General features: G+C 36.3%; 2 protein-coding genes across 4 annotated transcripts; both read left to right on the top strand.

Moving 5' to 3' along the window:
* Window positions 1-8,853: 8,853 nt before the first annotated feature.
* On the top strand, window positions 8,854-9,927 carry LOC127095200 (uncharacterized). The gene is made up of 3 exons (XM_051033922.1): window positions 8,854-9,037; window positions 9,149-9,369; window positions 9,433-9,927. Exons 1-3 carry the CDS (start codon window positions 8,854-8,856, stop codon window positions 9,925-9,927), a joined length of 900 nt encoding a protein of 299 aa, XP_050889879.1.
* Window positions 9,928-17,618: 7,691 nt separating this feature from the next.
* Window positions 17,619-27,437, top strand: LOC127091641 (TNF receptor-associated factor homolog 1b). 3 transcript variants are annotated; one of them, XM_051030330.1, is made up of 13 exons: window positions 17,619-17,787; window positions 18,432-18,652; window positions 18,729-18,840; window positions 19,220-19,308; window positions 19,423-19,491; window positions 19,582-19,714; window positions 20,507-20,665; window positions 21,177-21,525; window positions 22,732-22,844; window positions 23,610-23,760; window positions 24,558-25,033; window positions 25,126-25,321; window positions 25,905-27,437. In XM_051030330.1, exons 2-13 carry the CDS (start codon window positions 18,475-18,477, stop codon window positions 27,261-27,263), a joined length of 3,384 nt encoding a protein of 1,127 aa, XP_050886287.1. In that variant the 5' UTR covers window positions 17,619-17,787; window positions 18,432-18,474; the 3' UTR covers window positions 27,264-27,437. The 3 variants fall into 3 exon arrangements, with proteins under 3 accessions (XP_050886287.1, XP_050886289.1, XP_050886288.1); XM_051030332.1 differs by having other exon boundaries at window positions 18,432-18,649; XM_051030331.1 differs by having other exon boundaries at window positions 17,630-17,787; window positions 18,429-18,652.
* Window positions 27,438-27,727: the final 290 nt, after the last annotated feature.

The following is a 27,727-nucleotide window of genomic DNA, read 5'->3' on the forward strand; positions in this document are numbered from 1 at the left end:
TAAAACTGAACCAACACACTAAAGAGTCCTTCAACCATATCAGTAGATAACACAGATAGAAGCTTCTCATGACGTTGCTTGAAGTCCAAGGGATCTAATACAAAGATGATAGCTTCCTTAGCTCTTTCAAATCGGGACATCTGAAACTATACTTCTTAGTGTTCCTTCATTCACAATCCATGGTCTAAAAATATTTGCAAATAAAACCTCAGTTCCTTGAAGCTATTTTTCGTGTGATGAATGTTATGATGCGCATGAATGCATGAATGCAACAATCACAAATAAGGGATCACATACAAGGAAAACAAAGGTCAAGGTATGAATCAAGTCATTGTCAAGACCAAACATCCATCTTGGTGGATTATGGTTTTCACCTTATCAATATCCAAGTTCCATTGATATTTACAAGACTTGATTGGATCAACCAAGAATCAAGGGTTTATTGTGAGTCACGAGCATGGAGTCAGGTTAAGAACCATCCTAAAGGAGTGTACTAAGGATAAAAACCTATAGATCATGTTCTAAAAAGTTCCCAGAGTCTTAATTCCATCTATCGGATATTATAGGTTTGGATGACTGACTCATCGACCCATAATATTCTCAAGAGAAACTCGTCTGAGTGTAGTATCGTGTAACAACTATCTACACCAGAACCGTATTTGCACTACGTCCTAAATAGGCCAAGTTGGAATAAATGTTCTACGGTCCTCAGCCTCTCGGGCCCTAGATCATAGAAAGTAATGTCTAACCACAAATAACTTGTGTGACATTCATATCTCCAAAAGGGTCTCCACTGAGCAGATGGATCTCAAGCCAACTTGTTAAGGATTACTCCACACAAGTCGAACATGACTATACCCTCCTCCTATCTTAATTGCACTCAAGTTCGGGTTAGAACTTATCTCACCACTCAGAGATCACCAAGCACAATAAGCAGATTATATCACATAAACAAATATACAAACATCATATATACAATTATATACACATAAAAAAGTAGGCTAAACCCACTGAGGACTAGTCCCCAGCAGAGTCGCCACTTAATTTCTGTAGCGGTAAATTTATGACCATTAAGCTATGGATAAACTTAACATCAACAAAACTAGAGTCGCCACCGTGCTTTTATTGTTTCCAAAAGGAAAAGGGAAAAGTACAAACAAAACCTGAAGATAAGAAGTTTTAAAATCAAAACTAATAAAATGCCAGAGATTACAGGTAAGGGAGTTGGTTACACAGAGGGAAGGTGTTAGCACCCAAAGTGTCATAAGTACTCCTAGGGAGCCCTTTTTATGTGTGTATGTGTTTTTGGTATAAAATGATGTTTGCAATAAATAAAGTATGGGGATGAGAAAAGAATTCATTAATTATATTTTTGTGTTTTACAATACCTTCAGACTTGTGCCTACGTACCAACATAAAAGTGAGGGATCAAACCCTCGTAGTTCGTGGTATCAATTTCAAAGTGAGTGAATTGCTTTTAACAAAAATTTAAATTTTAAAGAGGCGCAAATGGCCTAAAAGAGTTTGCATGAGTGTTAGTTCTTTTTGTCTTTTGAAGTTTTAAGTCAATATGGTTAAGTTCATTTACAAGTTTGATTAAGAAAGGAGTGTAAAAATGTAATGGCATAAGACCAAAGTTTCTAATTTGCAATAAAGTAAGTTTAAAAATCACAAACAAAAAATATTTTGAAAGGGGGAGAGATTTGAAATTTAAGAAATGAGAGGAGATATAGAGACTAATCCTAAGCAAAAAAGTTAAGAGTTGAAAAGATTTGACCAATGGGATGCAATCCAATAGACAAGAATGTCATATAGAAACCCACTTTTACTTTGGACTTTAAATCAAGCAATATCAGTAAGCAAGTAGCAATATGAAGAGCAAAATATCAAATAAAGATAGCCATATCCAAGCTAGCAACTTCATAGTCTTCTTCTTAATCTTCCCATGTATCAGATGACATACTCCTTGAATGGCTCAGAATAAGGCATTAGACACATGTTCAAAGTAACATTTGCATCAAGACCATGTAGCAGATGAACTCAAGTGGATCCTAATACTTGCATCAGATGAAAGCTAAAATCACAATAACTTAGTTTCATAAATGTTGGCATTGTCCAAGTCCTTTTACATAGGGAATGTTGCCTAATTCTAAGTCCAAAGCTCAAATCAAATCCAACAGTCCACACAAACATTTTTTAGGGTTTTTTTGTTGTTTATTAGGTATTTTAAGGTCCTAAGACCATAAACACAAACAAGATACACAAACAAATGTATACAATCACAATATATGGCTAAAGTGAGCAAAGTGAAAATGACATAAACATAAACAAGTTAAATGATATGTAAAATGGCAAATGAAATGGTAAATGACTTGAATTTAAATTGCATAAAGTAAATGACTTGAAATTAAAAGCAATAATAATAAAAGTTAGTCAAATGTTAGTTGATTAGATGTTAGTGAAGTTTTACTTTTCAATTGATTAAGTCATTCTTTGGAGAACACTCAACCCTCTATTCACAAGCATGGATCCTTGAACCAAGACATCTCCCAAAGGAAGGAAAAAAGGCCAAGTTTCCACACAATACCATGAAAGGAGGGAGACTTACAATCTCACTTACTAGAATGTTATGCCTTTGGGTCAAAATTTAGTGCTATGTTAAGCAATCGTAATTGGACTTATATAGAAGTCACAACTATCTGAGGTCGGGAAATAGAAATCTTGGTGTTAATGCATGTTAGAGATATGGTATAATGAACCATACTCCTAAAACATACCACACACAAAAAGAAAATGATCAAAGGATGGACCTATCTCATCCATACTTGTATTGGTTCATCTAACATGAAGTTAATTATTAACCAATTAGCCTCGGGATATTGAGACTTTATTGTGTTGGTTCTATGTGTTGGCATCAATTTTGGTAAAACTTATAGTTATCACAAGTTTTCACGTGTGTTGTCTTGACATGTGATATCAGCTTTCTGCAGGGTGTTTAAATATGGTTGTGTAGGATTTAGTCAAGATGTCAGACCCAATGTTAAGACATGTGCATACAGAACATTCAGTCTGAATGTTATGTGTTTTGTTGTTGCAATTTTCATGCAAATCTTTGTGTGCTTATGTGGAGATTGCATGCGTTATTCAAGGAGTAATTCTATTTAAAACCAGAATATTCTTTTTCCCTAAAGGAATGATTAATTGCTATTTCTTAGGGAATATACATTAAATAGAATTAGGGTTTCATGCTGCCCAAGCCCATTCAGAAAGCTTATATATAAAGACTTTGTAAACCCTGTTTTAGATATACAAAAGAGACGAACGATGAAGAGAGAGAGTTTTAGGGTTTTAGCCTTGTGTGAGCTTGTGTATTGTGAGTCATTCATTCATCTTATTGATGTATGAATTGGACTGACTTTTGTGTTGTATTTTGTCCACTCTAAGCTTTGAAGCACGAGTGTTTGTTTACTTGGTTGAAGCTTTTAAGCAAGATCAAGTATGTGTCCTTGAAGTGTGTCTTCTTTCTTTTGTATTTGTTTTTATATCACTGCTGTGATTGAGGGGGAGTGAGTAGGGTCTCATATCTAAGAGTTCTTAGATAGAAGTCACATGGGTAGAGATTAGGTGAAAAGACTGTAACTTGAAGTTTTTTACTGAGAGTCTTTGAACTAATTCTGTTTAGTGGATTTCCTTCCTGGCTTGGTAGCCCCCAGGTGTAGGTGAGTTTGCACCAAACTGGGTTAACAATTGCTTATGTCGCTTGTTCAATTGTTTCTTTGTTTTTTATCCTGTTTATATTTTATTTGTTGTTCAGATATTAGTGTCGTGACATTACCTTCGACATCTTATATCTGATACCAGAATTTCAATTGGTAATAGAGCAGGCATTCTGCTCTGGTTCTGGGTGAGATCTTGGGACGTTACTTTCTGGTACTATGGATAGAGACGGATGATCTGTACACAGACCACCAATTCTGGATGGATCTAACTATGACTACTGGAAACCTCGAATGGTAGCCTTCTTGAAAACTTTGGATAATAAGGCTTGGAAGGTTGTTCTAACAGGCTGGGAACATCCCTTCACTACTAAGGAAGGAGAAGTTACAACTGATAAGAAGCTTGAGGAAGAATGGACCAAGGAGGAGGATGAACTATCTCTTGGAAACTCTAAAGCATTGAATTTTATATTCAATGGGGTTGCTAAGAACATCTTCAGACTGGTGAACAAGTGTGAGGTGGCTAAAGATGCTTGGAATATTCTCAAAACCACTCATGAAGGTACCTCTAGAGTGAAGATATCTAGATTGCAGCTGCTTATTACTAAGTTTGAGAATTTGAGGATGAAAGAAGATGAAAGTATTCATGACTTCCATATGAATATCCTTGAAATTACTAATGCCTCAAGAGCCCTGGGTAAGAAGATATCAGATGAAAAGCTTGTGAGGAAAATTTTCAGGTCACTTCCCAAGAGATTTGCCATGAAAGTAACAGCCATAGAAGAATCTCAAGATATCTGCAAGATGAGAGTGGATGAGCTAATTGGATCCCTCCAAACATTCGAGTTAGGAATGAGTGATGGATCTGAAAAGAAAGTCAAAAGCATAGCCTTTATGTCAAACACTGAAGAGGAAGAGGAAGACAGTAGTCAGGATACTGATGAAGGTCTGGCAAATGATGTAGCATTACTTGGGAGACAATTCAACAAACTCCTGAAGAGGATGGATGTGAGGTCAAAGTCTAATGTCAAGAACAACTCATTTGACATCAGTAGGCCCAATGATGCTGCAAGAAGAACAAAATCTGAGGAAAAATCCAAACAACTCAAAGGAATTCAGTGCCATGAATGTGAAGGGTATGGACACATTAGAGCTGAATGTGGGACCTATATCAAGAAACAGAAGAATAGTCTTGCTTCTACTTGGTCTGATGACAATTCTGAAAGTGAAACAGAAGGAGAGTCTTTCAATCTTGTGACCGCCTTGACTGGAAGATGGGATTCTGATGAAGACTCCAGTAATGATGAAGTAACCTTTGATGAATTAACTACTTCCTACAGGAAGTTGTGTTTCAGAAGTGAAGAAGTGTGTCAACAAGTGGAGAATCAGAAGAAATTGATAACCCAACTAGAGGATGAGAAGACAGAACACTTAGAAACCATTTATAAGTTGAAGATCGAAGTCGTGTTCCTGAACTCCAAACTGGATGAGATGATGAAGTATGTCAGAATGCTAAGCAGTGGATCTGACACCTTAGACAAAATCCTCCAGACTGGAAAGATGGCAGGAGACATGACTGGCCTTGGGTTCAATGAATCCTCTCCTGATTGTAGTCCCATTGGTAGCAAACCAAAGATGTCACATCAGGTGTCTCAACATCACAAGGAAAGACAACATAAAAGAAAACACCAAAGATGGAGATGTCATTACTGTGGGAAATTTGGCCACATAAAACCATTCTGCTTTAGGCTGTATGGTTATCCCAGTCCTACTCATCATCAACCTAGACCCAAACAACACATCCCTGTTAACAGAAAACAGTGGGTTCATAGGGCTGGTGCTACTAACTTGATAGCTCACACCTCCTTCAGAGTCTCAGCCAAAGAAGATTGGTACTTTGACAATGGATGCTCCAGACACATGACCGGAAGCAAAAACCTGTTAATTGACCTCCAACCTCATGCCACCAACTATGTAACTTTTTGTGATGGAGCAAAGGGTGAAATCAAGGGGATTGGAAAGTTGAACTGTCCTGGAGTCCCTAACCTTGATAATGTGATGCTTGTTAAAGGATTGACTGCAAACCTGATCAGTATCAGTCAACTATGCGACCAAGGTCTAAATATGAACTTCACAAAAACTGAATGCTTGATTACTAATGCAAAAAATGAGGTGATCATGAAAGGAGTCGGGTCTAAGGACAACTGCTATATGTGGAATTCTCAAGAAACTAGTTATTCATCAATATGTGCTCTAGCTAAAAAAGAAGAAGTGAAACTATGGCATCAAAAACTGGGTCATCTACAACTTAAAGGAATGAAGAGGATTATATCTGTTGAAGCTGTCAGAGGAATCCTAAAATTAAAGATTGATGAAGGAAGAGTTTATGGTGAATGTCAGATTGGAAAGCAGACAAAGATGTCACATCAGAAGATCAAACATGACACCACATCTAAAGTGCTGGAACTTCTCCACATGGACTTGATGGGACCTATCCAGGTGGAAAGTCTTGGTGGAAAAAGGTATGCTTATGTTGTGGTGGATGACTTCTCCAGATATACTTGGGTGAATTTTATAAGAGAAAAATTTGATGTGTTTGATGTGTTCAAAGACCTTTGCCAAAGACTTCAAAGAGAAAGAGAGAGTCATGTTACCAGAATCAGAAGTGATCATGGGAAAGAATTTGAAAACAGTAAATTTTCTGAATTCTGTTCATCTGAAGGGATTGGTCATGAGTTCTCTTCTCCCATTACCCCTCAGCAAAATGGTGTGGTGGAAAGGAAAAATAGAACTCTCCAAGAATCTGCTAGAGCTATGATTCATGCTAAGAAGTTACCTTACCACTTCTGGGCCGAAGCTATGAACACGGCCTGTTATGTTCACAACAGAGTAACCTTGAGGAAAGGGACCTCAACCACTTTATATGAAGTCTGGAAGGGAAGAAAACCTACTGTCAAATACTTTCATGTGTTTGGTAGTAAATGCTATATCCTGACTGACCGTGAACAAAGAAGGAAAATGAACCCCAAGTGTGATGAAGGAATATTTCTGGGTTACTCAACAAACAGTAGAGCCTTTAGAGTTTTTAATTCCAGAATAAAAGTTATGATGGAATCTATCAATGTTGTTATTGATGATCAAGAGACTGATGTCACAGACGATGTTGAAACATTTCTGAATGATGCCCCAGCTGATCTCTTGGACAAAAGTAATGAGAGTGAGTCCACTCAAGCTGAACCTAAAGCTGATAAAGTTAATAAGGGACCCTCTATCTGAATTCCGAAGGATCATCCTAAAGATCTCATTATAGGAGACCCAAATAAAGGGGTCACCACTAGATAAAGGGAAGTGATCTCACACGACTGTTTTGTGTCCAAGATTGAGCCTAAGAATGTTAAAGAAGCCTTAACTGATGAATTCTGGATCAATGCCATGCAGGAAGAATTAGGCCAATTCAAGAGAAATGAAGTATGGGAACTGGTTCCAAGACCTGAAGGAATAAATGTTATTGGAACAAATTGGGTTTACAAGAATAAATCTAATGAAAAGGGTGTGGTTACTAGAAATAAAGCAAGATAGGTAGCACAAGGATACACTCAAGTTGAAGGAGTTGACTTTGATGAAACATTTGCTCTTGTAGCTCGCCTGGAGTCCATTAGATTGTTGCTAGGAGTGGCATGTATTCTGAAGTTTAAACTGTTCCAAATGGATGTGAAAAGTGCATTCTTAAATGGCTACTTGAATGAGGAAGTATATGTTGAACAACCAAAGGGATTCACAGACCCAAATCTTCCAAAGCATGTGTATAAGTTGAGGAAAGCTCTTTATGGGTTGAAATAAGCTCTTAGAGCTTGGTATGAGAGACTCACAATGTTTCTCATTAATAATGGATACAGAAAGGGAGGCATTGATAAGACTTTATTTGTCAAAGATGAAGGAGGAAAGCTCATGGTTGCTCAGATCTATGTGGATGATATTGTGTTTGGTGGGATGTCAAGTAAGATGGTTCAACATTTTGTTGAGCAAATGCAGTCTGAATTTGAAATGAGCCTTGCTGGAGAACTAACCTATTTTCTTGGCCTGTAAGTCAAGCAGATGGAAGATTCTATCTTTCTATCTCAAAGTAAATATGCCAAGAATATTGTTAAGAAGTTTGGCATGGAGAATGCAAGCCACAAGAGGACACCTGCTCCTACTCATTTGAAAGTGACTAAAGATGAAAATGGTGTCAGTATGGATTAAAGTCTCTACAGAAGCATGATAGGGAGTCTGATATATCTCACAGCAAGCAGACTTGACATTGCTTTTGATGTAGGTGTGTGTGCTAGATATCAAGTTGAACCAAAGGTGAGCCATATAAACCAAGTGAAAAGGATCCTAAAATATGTCAATGGCACTTGTGACTATAGGATGCTATACACTCATGGATCTGAATTTGTGCTGATTGGATATTGTGATGCTGATTGGGCTGGAAGTGCTGATGATAGGAAAAGCACATTAGGAGGATGCTTCTTCTTGAGGAACGATTTAATATCATGGTTTAGTAAGAAGCAAAATTGTGTTTCTCTCTCTACTACTCAAGCTGAATACATAGCAGCTGGAAGTAGTTGTTCTCAACTGGTATGGATGAAACAAATGCTGACTGAATACAATGTCACGCAAGATGTCATGACATTGTACTGTGACAATCTGAGTGCTATAAACATCTCAAAGAATCCTATTCAGCACAACAGGACAAAATATATTGATATCCGTCACCATTTTATTAGAGAACTCGTGGAGGATAAAATTGTAGCCCTAGAGCATGTTGCTACTGAGATGCAGTTAGATGATATTTTTTACAAAGGCCTTGGATGCAAATCATTTTGAATTCCTGAGAGGGAAATTAGGGATTTGCATTTATGAAAATTTGTAGCAATTAATATGGAGTGGAAAAAGTAATCAAATTATTGTCTATTTTCTTAAAATAAAGTGCCCTCATTATGGTAAATCATCACATTGTTTTGGAAATACCATCTATTCCATCTTCACACGCTACCCCCATAACCTCATTACTTACTCCAACTCTTCCAACTTCCTGCTTCTTCCTCATACTCCTCTGCTAGGGCAATTGCAATTTTTCCACAGAAATGTCAAAATGTCACAACATCAAACTACTTCTGATTCAAAGACTACTAAGTCTACTCACAAGGTTAGCGCTCCTTCCATGGACACTCACGATGATGAGATTTTGGATGTGGTTCCTCTATCTATTATTTCATGTGAAGCCCTTGATTTAAACCATCCCATGGATGCCTCAGCTTCTGCATGCCCAAATCAAGGTAACATCTTTGATATCCCTTCTAGCTCAACTCATGCCACTAATTCTAAGGAAGATATACACCACACTGATCGTGTCATAAGAAACCTAGTCACTAGAATCCTTAATGAAGGACATTCTGTGAAGGGAGTCTCTACTCCCCTATCTAAAATGTACCCTTCTCCTGAGGTTGAACATCATAGTGAGAAGGATGATGATTCCTCTAGATCTGAGAAAGACATGGCTACTGAAGGTTTGTGCTCTCTAGGGCAAACTGTGTCTGGTAAAGGAAAATCTGTGGCGTCTAAAACTGCCCATGCTTCCCATTCTGAGAAGCATGATGTTGCAAACGATGTGATTGACCTAGAGGATGATAGGTCTGATGATCAAGAGGATAACTTACTTCATCACTTAAAGCCAAGTGTGGCCAAGCGTATAAAGACTAGAAAAGGAAGAGCTGTTGCTGAACTGATGGCAGCTAGAACATCAAAGAAGACTTCTGGTGTTGGTCTTTCCAAATCTTGGAGCAAGGTTGAAGTGAAGAAAAGAAAGGTTAGAGAAGTTTCTAAGTCTGAAGAGGATGTTAAGGAAGATGTCCCTAACATCTCTCCTGTGAAGAAGACCACTGTGAGGAAGTCCCCTGTGAAAGTTGTTGCTGTGCATTTGGATAATATCTCTTTCCATCTTGAGGATGAAGCTGCCAAATGGAATTTTGTGATTCAAAGAAGGGTGGCTGTGGAAAGGGAGTTAGGAAAGGATGATGTTGAAGTCAAGGATGTCATGGACCTAATAAAGACAGCTGGGTTGATGAAGACTGTAGCTGGGTTCTCTCAGTGCTATGAGGGTTTAGTTAAGGAATTCATTGTCAACATTCCTGAGGATATTGCTGATAAGAACAACAAGGAACTTTGAAAAGTGTTTGTGAGAGGTAAGTGTATCACATTCTCTCCCACTATCATTAACAATTTTCTGGGAAGAAGAGTTGAGGGTGCAGGTGAACTGGAAGCTACAAACAATGAGGTCTGTAGAGAAATTACAGTAAGGTAGGTGAAAGGGTGGCCTATTAAAAAGTATCTTCCTACTGGGAAGTTGATTGTCAAGTATGCTATATTGCATAAAATAGGATCTGCAAATTGGGTGCCTACCAACCACATTTCCACAATTGCTAATACCCTTGGAAGATTTATCTTTGTTGTTGGAACCAAACTGAATTTTGACTATGGTAGATTTATGTTTGAACAAATCATCAAGCATGCATCTACTAACGCAGTTAAGCTGCATATGCCTTTCCCTTTATGATTTGTGGGATTATCATGAAACAACATCCTGTTATTCTGAGTTCTAATGATTTACCAAGTAGAAGAAAACCTGCTCTGTCAGTGCACTATAAACTGTTTGAAGGCAGTCATGTCGAAGACATTGTCATGACATCTGCCATGAAAAAGCCAGCCTCAAAAGTTGGAACTATAGCTGAGCTGAAGGAGACTTGTAAAGAGCTGGGTGAAGGGATAAGGGTAACAACAACTAGGAAAGAATCGTTGGAAGCCCTGATTGCAAGCTTGGAGCAAGCTGAAGGTGAGAATAGTGAACATGCTAAGGAAGCTGAAGCCCACACCTCTAGTGAGAGGTCTGCAGATAATGATGAGACAAGTGACAATTTTGTTTCTAATGCTGATGAAGCTGCAAGTTCAAGCTCCTCTGATTAGCTCCTTTGAATTTGGCCCCCATTGATGTGATGATTTTTGTTGCTATTTTGATGGATTTTCTTGATTTTGGCTATTCTGGTTTGCTGTTTTGATGGTTTGTTGGTTTGTATCTCAGCTTGCTTAAAGCTGATTATGTACTTGGTTTTGTAATCCTTAACTTTTGACATTTTGGTTTATGACCGAATAGACATTTATTTTGTCTCTTTGGTCTCTTTTGGCTAAAAAGGGGGAGAAGTGTAGCTATAGCCATAACTGATGTTTGATAGCTATATGTTATGTTTGATACAAAGAGGGAGAAGTGTTCTGTCTGTGTGAAGCAGATTGGTGCTTGGTGTGGACTAGCTGAAGGGGGAGGTGGTGTGTTCTGAGCACAAGAGCATGTGTGTTTACTAGTTGCTTTTTCTGCTAGTAATGTGTGTATGTTTACTTCTGCTGCTGAACTGATACTTTATTTGATTTCTTGTGAACGTATGGTCTGATGTATGTTTTAGCCAAAATTTACCAAAGGGGGAGTTTGTTGGTTCTATGTGTTGGTATCAATTTTGGTCAAACTTAGAGTTATCACAAGTTATCATGCGTGCTGTCTTGACATGTGATATTAACTTCCTGCAGGGTGTTTAAATATGGTTGTGCAGGATTTAGTCAAGATGTCAGACCCGATGTTAAGACATGTGCATACAAAACATTCAGTCTGAATGTTATGTGTTTTGTTGTTGCGCTTTTCATCCAAATCTTTGTGTGCTTATGTGGAGATTGCATGCGTTATTCAAGGAGTAATTCTATTTAAAACCAGAATGTTATTTTTCCCTAAAAGGAATGATTAGTTGCTATTTCTTAGGGAATATACATTAAATAGAATTAGGGTTTCATGCTGCCCAGGCCCATTCAGAAAGCTTCTATATAAAGACTTTGTAAACCCTGTTTTAGATATACAGAAGAGACGAACGATAAAGAGAGAGAGAGAGAGTTTTAGGGTTTTAGCCTTGTGTGAGCTTGTGTATTGTGAGCCATTCATTCATCTTATTGATGTATGAATTGGACTGACTTTTGTGTTGTATTTTGTCCACTCAAAGCTTTGAAGCACAAATGTTTGTTTACTTGGTTAAAGCTTTTAAGCAAGATCAAGTATGTGTCCTTGAAGTGTGTCTTCTTTCTTTTGTATTTGTTTTTATATCACTGTTGTGATTGAGGGGGAGTGATTAGGGTCTCATATCTAAGAGTTCTTAGATAGAAGTCACATGGGTAGAGATTAGGTGAAAAGACTATAACTTGAAGTTTTTTACTGAGAGTCTTTGAACTAATTCTATTTTGTGGATTTCCTTTCTGGCTTGGTAGCCCCCAGACGTAGGTGAGTTTGCACCAAACTGGGTTAACAATTGCTTGTGTCGCTTGTTCAATTATTTCTTTGTTTTTATCCTGTTTATATTTTATTTGTTGTTCAGATATTAGTGTCGTGACATTACCTTCGACATCTCATATCTGATACCAGAATTTCACATTGGTCAATGAAAGGGATGGGATAGAATGAGATTGAAGATGAAGAGGGATGGGAGATGAGACAAACACAAATTGGTCATGGGAGGAATTTTATCAAATTAAAATCATTCATTCATTTTGGGAGATGAAATGTACGTTTTATCAATCCCCTAAATCCAATAATTTTAATCAAATAAAAGTCAAATCAAACTTGACCAAGGCCCAAACACATAGTCAAACTTCTCAAGTCTATAAAAATGACTAAACACAAATTCTACACAATTAATCAATTAAAAAATCAAATTAAAATGCATTAAAATTAAATTATGTTTGATCAAAAACCTAAAACCTCTTCAAAACATCAAATAAATGGCCAAGAGATTTATCATAGGTCAAACAAGGTCAAAGGACCTTGGACAAAAAATTTCATAATTTTTGAAAAGTCAGAAGTATTTTTAAACAATTAAAAATATGCACAAAAACAATTAAATCATGAAAAATATCAAAACTAATCCAAAAAATAATTTTAATCCTGAAAATGAAATAGGAAAATATTTGATTTTTTTTGGTGAAAGTCCCATATTTTTTGGATTAAAAATGAAATTGATATGAATTAATTAAAAATAAGGGATTAAATGAAATAATTAGAAATTCAAAAAAAAAAAGAGCCATCTGATCTCCCTCATTAATTGAGGTGGTAGATCAGATGGTCAAAACGCGCGCTCCATCATGTTCCCAAGTCAATGCGTGTACACGTATGGTAATCAGAAGCAACACATGAGATTAAAACAATTCAAATGGATCGTATGACTTGGATTGATCTAGCGCACCACCGGAGCCCTAACTCTGGTCATCTTCTCCGGTGAGGACCACCAGACTGGTCCAACTCAAACCTTATGAAAAATGAAAAGTGAATACACTAATTTGAAGGAAAAATGCTTAGGAGCACGAATCTGGCATCAATTTTGTCCAACTCCAAGTATATAACAAGATACAAGGATTTGGATTTTGAGGATCATGAACTGAGTTGCTTCGATTTGACCTCAAAGCAACTCAATCTTCTTGCCTACATTGATAGGACTTCAGACAATAAAAAATCAATAAGAATGGTGAAGAATTGAGGGAGAATTGAAGAGATGAAAATTTTGAAAAATCACCTTCAATGGAGCTTCAAATTGGCACGATCTTGCTTTCAATTATGCTTGGTATTGCTTCAGATGCTTGATGGAAGTGAAATAGATCAAGGAAAGGGATGAACTCTAGGAGTTTCAATATCGAAATAGATGGAGAATTAAAACTCGATTTTCAAAGAAAATCTTCAAGTTTATCCTTCAATGGTGAGGGTTTGAGGTTGCAGGTTCAAAGCTTGGGCATGAGGTCCTTAATTCTGAGCAATGAGGGTCTAATTTATAGGCCATGAGATTGATTTTTGCACACTTCCAAATTTGGAAAAATTTGAAATTCTCCTTTGCATGGTTGCATGGGTGTGTGCTAGGCCTATGAGATAATGTGATCTGATCCAAAATTGAATGTTAATCATGCTAAAACCATGTTGGAAGGCCATGCAAATGTGTATGAAAAATGGAAGTTGAAATTATCTAAATGGTCCTTTAATTTACACCTATGCGCAAGTCCCTCATACTTTGACCAAATGAGATGATATTAGACTTTTTGGAAATTTGAGATCAAGGGGAACAACTTTCATGTTGAACACGTTTTCATTTGAAGCTTGGATCATGATGAATTTTGAGGTGAAAGTTTGGGAAATCAAACATATTTGAAAATTTTCTAAGTTCTAAGTCAAATGTTCACTTCTTCCACCTTTAATAACTTTTTCTGTGGACTTCAAATGAGAAAAGTTCATTCATTAAAGTTGTAGCTCTTTCAAACTTCTTCAATTTTGTCACAAATTTGACCTCATTTGGATTTGGCATGGAGGAGTTATGCATTTTAGAAGTTGAGGAAAATCACTTGTTCAATGGTATTGACCCAAAATGAGCTATAATGTTTCCTCTTGGCACATGCATTTACAAGTTGAATTTGCACTTCCTCCAAAAATCAAAGTAGAAGTAGACATCTTGAATTTGATCATGCAATTTTAATGGCTTTCATATTATAAAAATTGAGCAAGTTATGGTCTTGGGAAGTTGACCTCCAAACTAGGGTTCAAACAAAATGACCTATAATCTTTCACCATAAAAAATGACTTTCCAAGAAAAAATAGCTCTATACTCAAACATGAAAGTTGTTTGGAATGTCATTTTGAGTAATGTTTCTTAGAATAATTTTCATATGACAAAAATTGTAGGAGATAGGGTATAGGGAACCCCAGTTTTGACCAGTTGACTTTCTCTGGTCAACCACCATGAACCACCTTGTTAGCTTAACATTCTCTTAATTTTTGGGACTCATGGAGGATCATATATGCATAAGATGATGTAATGTTGAGTGTCCTTTGAAATATTTGATCAATTGTTGAAGAAACTTGTTGAAGAAGTCACACAAGATACCCAGATGAATTAGGGTTTCCAAGGCAAACCAACTCCAAACTCTTGATGATTTCTTGATCAAAATAACATGTGAAGATCACGGGGATCTATATATGATGCTTAGAGCCAATTTAAACCTATTCTTGATTGTGCTCCTTGCATTGAGGGTCTTAAACCTTAGATATGAGCTTGATAGAGCATAAGTGAGCATACACACTACCTACAAAAGCAACAAACTATACATTGACATATTTTTGGTATTTTGGTTAGTAAATAAAGAAAAATGAAGTATGATACAATCAAATGTGCTTGGTGATCCCTCCCAATGCAAACCCAATGAATGAAGGGTAAGGAGGATGCCAAGTTGTGATCCCAATGTTAATGCATATGATGAGATATCATGAGGGATCTTAGAGTCAAAATTGGGGTCTTACAGAGTTGTTTGACTCGTACCCAAACACTTATTTCTCTTTGTTTACAACTATACCATATAGTGGCAGACGCTTCCGGTCGGTCCACATATCCGTCAATGCCATATTTACTCTTGGGTTCATACTTCACCCTTTTTGGAGTTCAAACAACATTTTCCTTTGGTTTAGACCATATCACAACTTCTTTTCATCTCCCACCATTAGTTCTATGAACTACAGAGCTCTGAATTCCTCATTGCACCATGAGGATACGTAAGCATGAGGGCCCCAATCCTCGCTGAGCACTTTATCTATTTCCTTCCTTTTCCATCATTCTTTTGCGAGTAATCTTTAGACATCACACCTATTCGAGTAAGAACAATCAAAACGGTTCCCATGGAGTACCATGGATGTAAGGGGTCCTCTACCTACAACATCACCTCTTTGGTTACCTTGGTTCCAGGGTTTTCTCTGATTCGACCAGTTTCTTTCTTGCTGATTTCGACCAGTCGAATTGTTGTAACCTCCTCTGCCTTTGTTGTCATTCCAGCTTCCTTTGCCTTTTCTTTCTTTTGTTGATTGAACCTGCAAAGCCATATCACTCTTCGACTTTCCTGCAACTCCTTCATCCATTCTTTGGTCATGAGATTCAAGCGTCCCTTGAAGCTCTTTCTTTGTCAATTTTGACAAATCTTCTGACTCTTCTATGGCTACTACCACGTGGTCGATCTTTGGAGTCAACGACCTCAAGATTTTTCCAACAACAGATCTTGATGTTAACACTTCTCCACATACCTTGATTTGATTCACCAATTTCATAACCTTGGTGAAGAAACTAATTATGCTTTCATTGTCTTCCATCTGAAGCAATTCATACGTTCTTTTGTGAGTTTGTAACCTCACCTCTTTCACCTCTCCGCGCCTCCAAACAATTTCTCCAGAATTTCTCATGCTTCTTTCGCTGACTCTGCATCACTAACCTTTTCAAAGTTATTTGCATCAATACATTGATGGTTTATAAAGAGAGCTTTACAATCTTTCTTCTTCAATTCTTTATGTACAACCTTTTCTTGATCTGTCGTGACTTCTGCAAGCGTTGTTACTCATTCCTTCACAAGATCCCAAAGATCTTGATAACGTAACACAACCTTTATCTGCTTGCACCGATTCTCATAATTGTTGTTCTTGAGAATTAGAAGATTTGCTGGAAAATGCCCGTTTGGATGATTCGTTACCATGATGATTTTCTTCCCACGAATCGATTGAACCAGAGCTCTTGATACCAGATGTTGAAAATCCATCAAAACCTATGGAGAATTTCAATCAATCTTGATGAACAAGATTGTTATCACCTACACAATAACAATGAAAAGAAGAACAATGGAGAAAGAAAGAGTGTAAAGAACGATGAAGGAGAATAGTAATAAAATTCTGCAGAGTTTCTCTATGTCCACAAATTGTGGAAAATTTCTTATTCACTTTACAACTGCAAAATACTGTGAATTACAATGTTATGAATATTCTATTCAATTCATTACAAAAATAAGGGTTACTCTCTCTATTTATAATTTTAGGTTAACTTGGACCTCAAGTCAAAGCCCAAAATTATAAAAGCCCAAAATAGCTAACACTACTAAAATAGACATAAGTCGAAATCCTGTGTGAAGCAACATGCTTCAACACTTCGACATACTAACACAACTCAACACACCAGGTGGTTCGACACTTCCTTTTTCCTGTCGAGCAACCTGCTTCGACACAAGGAATTACAATAGTTAACTTCTTTGTAACCATACTTTTAATTTTATCCTTTAGTTCAAAGTTTGGACGTTTTCATAGTCAGAATCTATTTTCTATTTTCCGCACACTCATTAAAATATTTATAGTATAAAATTATTCTCTACATTTTATTATCATCAAAACTCAAGGATAATTGTAGAATCAAATTTGTTCCAACACAAACATCAAAAGTAATGACACTTCACCAATTTTATCTCTCTAACAAAAAGGCACAAGAGTATTTTAGAGAATCATTCGATTTCAACTTGATAAACTTGCATCGTCAAAGAAAATCCAAACCCAATGCTAATATAAGGATATATTGTGAGTACCACATTAGACATGATATTTCTAATGATCAAACCCAATGCTAATACGTCTAGAAAAAACCTAACCTTGAGCGTGGAGATGACACCTATATGGCTCATTCAAAGGGAGCACATATTAATAAATGTGTTCTAAGAGGCTAGACCATATATACACATAGCAAGAAACCCATTTGATTTAGAAATACACATTTGCCTATCTCGACCATATATACACATATTAAAACTAGTATATGATACATTCCATTTTTTCTATCTTGTTTATCCCATCTCCATTCTTAATATCTCAAATTATTATTTTTCAACATCCACATTTAATTATTAGAATACATTATTTTATAAAAGAATCATTATAAGGAAAATCTATAATTTTTAATTTCTTTTAAATAAAAACAAATAAAGTAGAAAACACATAAAATTAAAATAAAATAGTATTTTTCATTTTTTTTGGTTATGCCTTTGCTCTCCGTTGTTCATCTCTTCTGTCTCTCTTTCTATCATTTTCTCTCTCCTCTCATTTCTCTCTCTAAAATCTCAGAGCCCCGGATTCTCACGCCGCTATTGTTGTCTCCTCCTTCGATTCCAGGTTCGCATGCCCTAATTTCGATCCATTAAATTCCACTCTTGTTTTTCAATTCCTCTTGTTACTGTTGATTTTATTAGGGGTTTTCTATATGTGCCTTTTCGCCATTTCTTCGATTTCGATCAATGTTTTACATGTGAATTGTTGCCTGAGATCTTTGTTTTTTTTTCCGGCGTTGATTGTTACTCGGAATTTTTGGTTTTTGGTTTCATGCAATTTGCTGGATAACCTTTTTTTGGAATCTCGTTTTTTTTTGGTTTACTTTGGGCTTGTTTAAATTTATATGATTGATTTTAGGTTTAATTTTAAATTTTAAAATTTTCAATCTCTATTTTAGGGTTTTATTCATGGGTTTTTTTAGGTTAATTTTTTAGTTGGGTTTTGGGGTTCAGTGGTATTGAAGAGCGATATTAGAAATAAAGTTTTGTTCTTTATAATAGGCTATCCTCAATTTTTGTTTCAGTTTTTCATTATTTATATTTGTCAGTGGTAAAAGTTGACTATTTCTAATAAATTCTAAATGCATTTTTTGTGATGTTGTTTGAAATGTTTAATCAAAATGTTTGAATGATTTAGTATGTTATAATACAATGTGGGGTTTAAGGGGTTAATTTTGGAGCTTTGTTTTTGTGGTTCTTATCCAGCAGCTGTTATAAGAAGAGTGCTAGTGAAATAATTCTTGATCAGGCAATGGCTGGGATTGCGAGTGAGGAATCAGGAGCGGGGAAGTCTGTTGAGGGAAGTTTTAGTGGGCACCGTTGTCAATCTGGTGAAGCGTTGGCGGAATGGCGGTCTTCTGAGCAGGTGGAGAATGGAATTCCGTCGACTTCACCTCCTTACTGGGATACCGACGAGGACGATGATGGTGGTGAATTTTGCAATTGTTAGAATCCTTTTTCTATTGACTGTTGTTTAAAATCTAATTTAACTTTTTCTCTTTATAGGACCAAAACCATCTGAGTTGTATGGGAAATATACATGGAAGATAGAAAAGTTTTCTCAGATTACCAAAAGGGAACTTCGTAGTAATGCATTTGAAGTTGGCAACTACAAGTGGTATGTGGCTTTGGATATTCTTATTAAAATACATGTTTATAAATACAGCTATTGTCATTCATGTTTATATTTGTATGAATATATGATTCTTGACAAAATTTAACGTTGATGAATTACAATTATCTCCAACAGATCTCTGTTGAGAGGGGAGACTATTGGTTTGGGTTAGTGTTTCCCATACTTTCTGACTGAAAGGTGTATCATTATCAAAAGTAGAACATGATGTTGATATAATTAACATGCCCCATACCGAGTTGGTGTTGAAATCTAACATTTGCATATAGTTTGTTGAGACACTCCTTAAGATTTGATGGATACCATACGATTTAGTTGGGGTTTTTAGTCTTTTTTGACCCAATTGTGGTGTGGTATGTGGCAGGTATATTTTAATTTATCCACAAGGTTGTGATGTATGCAATCATCTCTCTCTGTTTCTGTGTGTTGCTAATCATGACAAACTTCTTCCAGGTTTGGTTCTTGAATTTTGTTATTGCATTAATGATTGTTCATTTTACTAGCTACTCTTTATCCCACACTACTTGACTTCTTTTTTGTTCTCCCCTCTTTTTGTGGGTAATGCAGGATGGAGTCATTTTGCACAGTTTACAATAGCTGTGGTTAACAAAGACCCCAAGAAATCAAAATATTCTGGTCTGTTGGTAAATAATTACATGTGTTATTGGAGTTACATTTTCTTTTTTTCCACAGCATTGCTAACCTATTTTACCTGAATTTTTTTAGATACATTGCACCGATTTTGGAAGAAGGAGCATGACTGGGGATGGAAAAAGTTTATGGAGCTTTCGAAGGTGTATGACGGCTTCGTTGACACTTCTGACAATCTGATAATAAAGGCTCAAGTTCAAGTCATTAGGTGTTCGATGCTTATTATTATTTTTTTGTTTAATTTATAATATTACCAATACACCTCCTTGTATACATTTTAATAGTCCTTAAAGTTATTTTAAATGTGATTCTGACTCCATTTGTTACTAATCTTGAAAGAAGAAAACATGTGTTCTGTAATCAACTAATAAGGGTTCCTGATCCTTTTCTAAATGTAGTTTATAGGAAATCTGATAGCTAGCAATAAAGATAATTTTTTTGTTGAAAACTTGTCAATATATTTTTGTGAAGTAATGAATACATTCATGTAATTGTTTTTACATTCATTTATGGGATTGTAAACATTGGAATCCATTTTTGTCATTTTCTAACCCAACAGTGTTTTCCATGACCTTGTTTTTGCTTATTTTTTAACTTAGTATTTACCTATATCTACTAAAGGGCAAGGATTTCTATTTTCTTTAGGTCTATTAAGTGTTGTTCTCTTTTGGTTTTTCGCCTAAAGGCTGTGCATTAATCACGACAACATGTTCTATCTGTGAGCAAATTTTTAATCTTGTATCGACATTCCTCATAATCAATTATATTGTTTTTGGGATCAGCTGCTCTGTGTTGCTGTCCTGGATTGACTGACAGCTATAACTAACTAATGTGGAATAGTGTTGAATTTTGCTTAATAATGTGTACCATATTAAGTGTTTGTATGTATAAGTACATGTATGATGCTTTTTGTTTTTTCAAAAGATATTCTAGTCCATTTGCAGTGTGCTTAATAGCTTTTAATCAGATGTATGACCATATATGTTTTTTTAATGCACAGGGAAAAAGCTGACAGGCCTTTCCGTTGCCTTGATTGTCAGTATAGGAGAGAACTTGTTAGGGTATATTTGACAAATGTAGAACAAATTTGCCGGCGTTTTGTGGAGGAGAGGAGAAGCAAGCTCGGGAAGCTGATAGAGGATAAAGCTAGGTGGTCAAGGTATTTAGCGTTCATTAGTATTGCCTATAAATAGATGTAAATTATCTCCTTATGCTCGCCCTTATTTTTATCTTGCTCCAAAGTGTAACCTAAACCATGAGGACCTTTATATTATTATCTTCTCATGCTCCATGATCATTAGCAATTTATTGCTTGAAGTTTTAAATCATTTAAGTTCATTTTCCTTTAATCTAGGAAAGTGAAAAATGTTAGTCATGTATGGAAGGAAAGAAATCATTACAGAAGGGCAATGCAGTAGTTTAATCATGTAGTGAGACAATGGTGAGATTCATTCTAGGCAACTCTGTGTAGTCTTATGGCTCTTTTTATGTATTTGAAGTTTTACTTGTATAGTATATCTAAAGTTTTATCTCTCGTTATTTTTATTTAATAGGGATACAAATTGTTTATGCTATTTGATATATTACTATATTAGGATTCTTTATGACTTGATCTTGAAATTTTTTGTTCTAATTTTGTCGCCTAAGATATGAATTTGCAATATTTGCAGCTTCTGTACTTTTTGGCGAGAAATTGATCAAACTTCTAGGCGTCGCATGTCTAGGGAAAAAACAGATGTAATTTTGAAAGTAGTAGTGAAACACTTCTTTATAGAGAAAGAAGTGACCTCTACTTTGGTAATGGACTCCTTATATAGTGGATTGAAGGCTCTTGAAGGCCAGACTAAGTGCAAGAAAGGCAGGGTAAAGTTGTTGGATGCTGAAGAAATGCCAGCTCCAATTGTTCGTGCTGAGAAAGATATGTTTGTATTGGTGGATGATGTTCTATTGTTACTTGAGAGGGCGGCTATTGAACCTCTCCCTCCAAAAGATGAGAAAGGTCCTCAAAATCGCACAAAGGTGAGAAATATTTTTTATTGGTATAATGATTGGATAGTTATTTGGTTGTCGAACTTTAACTAAATGACAAATTGGTAGCCCGAATGTTGATTTTACTACGAGGAGAGGGAAGTTATTTATTTACTAAGTGTTCAACTGTTCACTGTTTCTTGGATTTGTTTGTAGGAGTTTTTAGTCTTCTGTTCCCCTCTATCAGATTCAGTAGTTCTTCCCATTTTCTTGTGTTCTAAATCAGGGATTTTATATTACCGATATATATTGGTTAGAAGGGATAACCACTGAATTTTAACTGATCTGGCTCATTACCTTTAAGCCCCCATAAGTAATGATTGTTGAATATCAAAGTATCAAACCCCACGTCATGGTTAGACTCATATGAACTGTCAAATTAGAAAGATTTCTCTAATAATATGTGATACTTGTAGTTATTTGATGCATAAGTTTTCATTACAACACATTTGAGTTACAGTGTAATAACAAATCTTCTTAAGGTGCTAGCTCAATGGTAAGAGCTTAGTCTTGTAATCGTAAGGTCTAAAGTTAATCCCCTCGGGGACGGTTGTGAAATGGCCATTAGTGCCAATTTAATTAATAAAAATTCCCCCCTTCTCCTATTTTTGAAATAAAAATCTACTCGAAGTCCTTGTTGAAACACCAAGAAACCTCATGCAAGTTCCTCTGTTAAACTAAAGTACCTGTGCTCCATATATAATTATATAGTTGCATGGTAAAAATGTATATAGTTGCATGGTAAAAATGTAAGAGAACCATTTGATTATTTTAAATTTTAATGCTGATTCAAACCTGGAAGACAAGTGAGATGGTAAGAATTTACAGAATTCAATTATAACAAACCGTAACAATAATCAAGAGCTTCTGATAATCGTGATATTGCAAAAATCCTATTCTGTACCTCATGGGAACTATATGCAATTTGTCTCCTTATTCCAATTTAGATTATGTTCATGCTGCCTTTTCTACCTATGTTTCTGTAGATATATTTACTTCATGCCTTAGATGTTTTAAAACTTTTTTTAAATAAAATATTATGGCTATGGACATATAATGCACATGTAGAATGGTATTCTTGGTTGCCTGGGAAGTTAATAGTAGTACTAGTAAGCTAGTCAATGGATAGGACAGATTTCGGTTTTGCAGTTTCAAAACTCTTCTGTTGAGAAGAACCTTGTTTGCCTGTTTTGGCAGGATGGAAATTCTGGGGAGGACTTCAATAAGGATTCTATAGAGCGTGATGAAAGGCGTCTCACAGAATTGGGGCGCAGGACTTTGGAAATATTTGTCCTTGCCCATATATTCAGGTATTGTATTCAATTAGTTTTGGTTAACTACTCAGTTACATTCCTCTTGATTTCGGTTCATCGTATCTCCCGAATCAGTTTTGTTGCCCTTTGCATTTCTAAATGTTTTTTTGCTGGTAAGGAATCAATGAGCAATAGGAAGTGGGTTCCTTTAATGCACACCAGTTAGTTATAATATATTTTATATTTGTTGGTCGTGCCTTCACTTCAAATATAAAAAAATTAAGAATTGCGTTTCGTTGAGGATTAGGTTTTCATATGGCTGAGTGTTAGCGATTTTCTGTTCAAAGTAGCTGCATGTACTAGGCAAGTTAGATTGGGCCTATGTGATTGATTTCTCCTAATGCCAAGAAAAGTTGTGTAGGTCATCCATTGCTAATTACAAAGAGCATGCTTGGTTCTCCAGCCAATGTCTGTTGCAGCCTAAATGAAAATTTCTTTATATTAGGTTTCTATATTGAATCTGTGTGTGAAATTATGTTCACCTCTAAACTTCAGTTGAGCCAGAAGGATGCTCTCTGTTACTTTTAGGTGGCTGTTTGGAATAAATCCAAATTGTTATCATCCTGCAACCTTGTGTTGTTTTTATATGAAGTGTTGACTTTGTGAATGATAAAATATGGCCTGCTTAACTTTATTTTGATATGCAAGGTGTTTTACTATGTTTGCACTGCTTATTTTTTTAATCTTTGTTTACCTGTAAGTACTGACTGTGTAGACTGTGAATGAATTAGGTTATCCTAATTATTTACTTAATGGATGCAGCAATAAAATTGAGGTTTCTTACCAGGAAGCCGTTGCTCTGAAGAGACAAGAAGAACTCATCCGCGAAGAAGAGGCAGCATGGCTGGCTGAAACTGAACAGAAAGCAAAACGTGCAGTTAATGAAAGGGAAAAGAAGTCAAAGAAGAAACAGGTCTGCATGTATATTTATTATCAAGGGATCTCATATCCTAAAGTTGTTCTCACATAAGTACTGTCTTTTCTGGTTGTTCTGATATTGAATTGGGTTTTTATGTAATCATCTTTCCAAGATTCAAGATTTTCTGATAAACTTAAGATTAAGCGACATGAATTCCTCTACAGAACATGCATGTAAAATCAAAACATTAAGTGACATATATGAAGCACAAATCCGACACCGACACGGAGGCAAACATAGGACACAGACATCAATACATATATATGTCAGACTCGTGTCGTACGGGTGTCTGACAGACTGCGATTCACCTCATCCCAGAGGTGTATGTGCTTAATAGAGTGACATTATGATGCAATTGTTTTATTATTTTAAAGAAATCATCTAATTTCTGATATGCAATATGTGCTATGACTAGAGTTTGTAATAATGTTTTACTCATGAGTTTGTAATTTATTAAAACATCAAGTTTTGGCATATTGGTTTTTAATGAGGCTGGGCCTTCATTGATTTACCTCTATTTGTTTTAAATGTACATGTAAATTGCATTCCCATAAATTAGGTTAGGTTAGAAACCAGTTGGCTAATTATTCCTTAGCCGGAAGCATCTTGCCAGCAATTTAGTGACCATAGTTTCTGTGATTCTTTCTTCATGTTCCCTTTCCTTTAGCATGCTTGCTACTTGTGGGGATTAAAGGACATTGTTTTTTTTCTTTCATATACATGGGGTATGTGTGAGTAGCTCTTGGTTTTCCTTTTTAACTGCTTACAACAGTTGTTTCTTGTCACTCCAGGCCAAACAGAAACGTAACAATCGAAAAGGAAAGGATAAACTAGGGAGAGAGGATAGGCCTATTGTGGCTGTATATGACAAACAGCAAGACAATGCTTCTGATGAGAAAAAGGATTCTAACATGGATGAGGTTCAAACTCTAGATGAAAAGCTTGATGCTCTGGAAGTTGTTTCTGATATGTCTGATTCTGTGATTGGAGTTGATGAAGTGCCTCAACCTGATTCAGAAGAAAGAGATGCAAGTCCTGTTAATTGGGATACTGATGCATCAGAAGTTCATCCTTCAACTGAGGCTAGTAGCAATGGTATAGGTGGTCTTGCGCGTGTGCAGAATGGATTGACTGAGAAAAGGAGCAGTTCAGTGATGGATGACAGTTCTTCGACATGCTCTACCGATTCGTTGCCTTCTGTGGTGATGAATGATCCCCACAAAGGGAACTCCTTTTCAAGTTACAAAGTCCAAAAGTCGCCTAGCAAGTGAGTTTTTTTTTTTTACTGTTTCTTTCATGTAGATGAATGTCAAAGTTGTTTCTTTTGAGGTAATTTGCTTTGCCACTTCATATATGTAGAGGTAAGAACCGGCTAAAAGCATCATGTGATGGGAGTAATTGGACAACTGAAATAGACAGTCAGGCATCTGGTTCAGCTGCAAATGCTGTTGATATTAACAGGTCTGGAAATGGCAAGGTAGGTGAGTCTGAGTCTGAAGGTGCAATCTGCTTACAGGATCGGTTGAAGTGGCTCGACAAGCCTGTTGTCAAAAAGGTTGTCTTTTTTCTTAAAGCTTGTCCTCATGATTTTCTTGTTTCCAAAGTTTTTCATGCTACATGCGGCTTTCTCATGTTTGGTTATACTTGAATCTTCCCAGTTTCTTTTTTACCTGTTGCACTTGTGTTTGGACAATACATATGCTTACATTTAACTTTTATTAGAAGATGTGGTGTGGCAAGGTCTAAATTCTAACTAATTTATAGTAGCTTTGATTCCATTTCATGAACCAACTAAGCTTTTGACTGACTGACACAGATTTTTATATTATATATCTAACATTACCATTAAGGAAGAGCCTTAGTAGTTTGCTCATTGAGAATGACTTAAAAAATAAATTTATATGGTTTGCAAAAGTAAGAGATAACTGAAGACATGTTGTCTCGGTTCTTTTTCAAAATGGAATTGCAGCAAATTAATGATTTCATGTTTGTTAGTTTATAAAGATGTCCTTCGTCTTATTTTACCTTTTACCTGCTGCCTTGTTTCATAAATCATGTTTATTTTTCAATTAATGTCCGTCTTTAGTGACATTACAATTCGAACCTGATTTAATAGGCTTTGTTCTTCTACTTAATAGGAAGAGGAAGTTCTTTTACTACAAAAGAAACAGAGCATTAAAGAGCAAGTTGATGTTGAAAAACCTGTTGATATTGGGAGTCTGCAGAAAGAGATGACATTAGTAAGGCCTTCCTCGCCTAGGAGTCCTCCTAGAAACTTACCCTCACCTGTTAATGTCAGGAAAACATCTTTAAGTCCCTCGCAACAGCCCGGTAAAGATACATCCTCCTCATCTTTAACTTCTGCATCACAAGCAACGATTGTTCCTAAAACAGAAAGCCAGAAGACTTCACCTCCAAGACCAACTGAAAAACCTACTACCCAGGTGGCTATGATGTCAAGGCCTTCCAGTGCTCCTCTGGTTCCTGGTGCTCCAAAACCAACTACTTCTGTCTCTGTTGTTCAAACAGCTCCTCTTGCACGCTCAGCAAGTGCAACTGGCCGATTGGGTCCTGATCCCTCACCTGCTACTCATAGTTATGTTCCTCAGTCGTACAGAAATGTAATGATGGGGAATCACATGGGTTCAACAGATACCAGTTTCACTCATTCCACCTCTAGTTCAGGAGTAAATCCATCTTCAAGCTACTCACAACAACCTTTATCATCAGCAATGTTTCTTTCTCAGAGCTCTGACAAAATGGATTCTATGGCTGCTCAGTCTAGTGTTCCTTACGGTATGATTGCTCGTGATGTCTTGCAAAATGGGCCGCAGTGGATGGAGGGTTCTCAAAGGGAAGCCAACAGAAGCATGCAATATGAACCATCATCCCGACTCAATGATGTTCAAAACCACGACCTGTTCAGGCCAGTAGACAGTAGATCTTTGGACCACATGCCAAACGAGTTTCAAGCTTGCACATCTAGGCGTCAAAACCAAGGGTTGTTGGCGGATGAGTTCCCACACCTTGATATCATTAATGATCTGCTTGATGATGAACATAGTATCGGAAACACAGCCGGGACAAGTTCAGTCTTCCAAACCTTCAATGATGGGCCACATCTGCTAAACCGACAGTTCACATTTCCCGGTGACTTGGATACAAATGATGATTTGGGATCCTCAACTAGTTCCTGTAGGTTTGAGAGATCACGAAGTTATCATGATCCTGGGTTTCAACAAGGGTATGGCTCTTCGGGGGGACATTTCGACTCGAGGGATTATCACCCACATGCAAGTGCACTACCATATGGAAATGGAAATGGCAAGGTAGATGGGTTGGTTCCAAACCAATGGTTACCAAGGGCCGGTTCTGATCTATCATATCTAGGCATGAGAAATCCAGACAATGATGGTTACCCTTACTATCAAGATTACTCGAATTTAACATGTGGTGTTAATGGTTATACTATATTCAGGCCTTCAAATGGTCAATAGAGGGAAGGATGATAACGGTTGCCGACAAGTTAATGATCATCAATGAATGTAATAACGTGTTTAAGGAAATTGTTGGGTCTATTTAGGATTGGCGCGAGGTTGTAATCCCTTGATAAGAAAACATTTTGTAAAAAGTGTTTCTGAGTAATTTGGTTCCTTCCAGCTTTCCATGAATTTATTTATACATAGTTTGTTTCCTCCAAAGTTTATATTATTTGAGTGTTACAAAAATAAGGGATTGAATGTTACGGACCAAAAATGGTGATAACAATTCACTAAAATTTCAGGTGTTGGAATTTATTCATAATCAAGCATTTTTTAAAGTATGCTATTAATAAGTTGTATGAAATTACAATGAAAAAATGTTTACTTTGAGTCGAGTGCATGAGCATTTACAATTGAAACCTAGTATCACAACATTTTTTCCAAGTAATCAAAAGTTGCTAATAAATAATGATACTTGT

Source organism: Lathyrus oleraceus, chromosome 6, assembly GCF_024323335.1.
Source record: "Lathyrus oleraceus cultivar Zhongwan6 chromosome 6, CAAS_Psat_ZW6_1.0, whole genome shotgun sequence".
Lineage (NCBI taxonomy): Eukaryota > Viridiplantae > Streptophyta > Magnoliopsida > Fabales > Fabaceae > Lathyrus > Lathyrus oleraceus.

Excerpts from the sequence above, each read along its gene's own strand:
- LOC127095200 (XM_051033922.1), top strand. The coding sequence starts at position 8,854 with ATGTCACAACATCAAACTACTTCTGATTCAAAGACTACTAAGTCTACT. Across the intron at positions 9,038-9,148 it reads TTCTGCATGCCCAAATCAAG|GACATTCTGTGAAGGGAGTC; the intron begins GTAACATCTTTG and ends TCCTTAATGAAG. Across the intron at positions 9,370-9,432 it reads AGCATGATGTTGCAAACGAT|CCAAGTGTGGCCAAGCGTAT; the intron begins GTGATTGACCTA and ends CATCACTTAAAG.
- LOC127091641 (XM_051030330.1), top strand. The coding sequence starts at position 18,475 with ATGGCTGGGATTGCGAGTGAGGAATCAGGAGCGGGGAAGTCTGTTGAG. Across the intron at positions 18,653-18,728 it reads CGACGAGGACGATGATGGTG|GACCAAAACCATCTGAGTTG; the intron begins GTGAATTTTGCA and ends TTCTCTTTATAG. Across the intron at positions 25,034-25,125 it reads GTCCAAAAGTCGCCTAGCAA|AGGTAAGAACCGGCTAAAAG; the intron begins GTGAGTTTTTTT and ends TCATATATGTAG.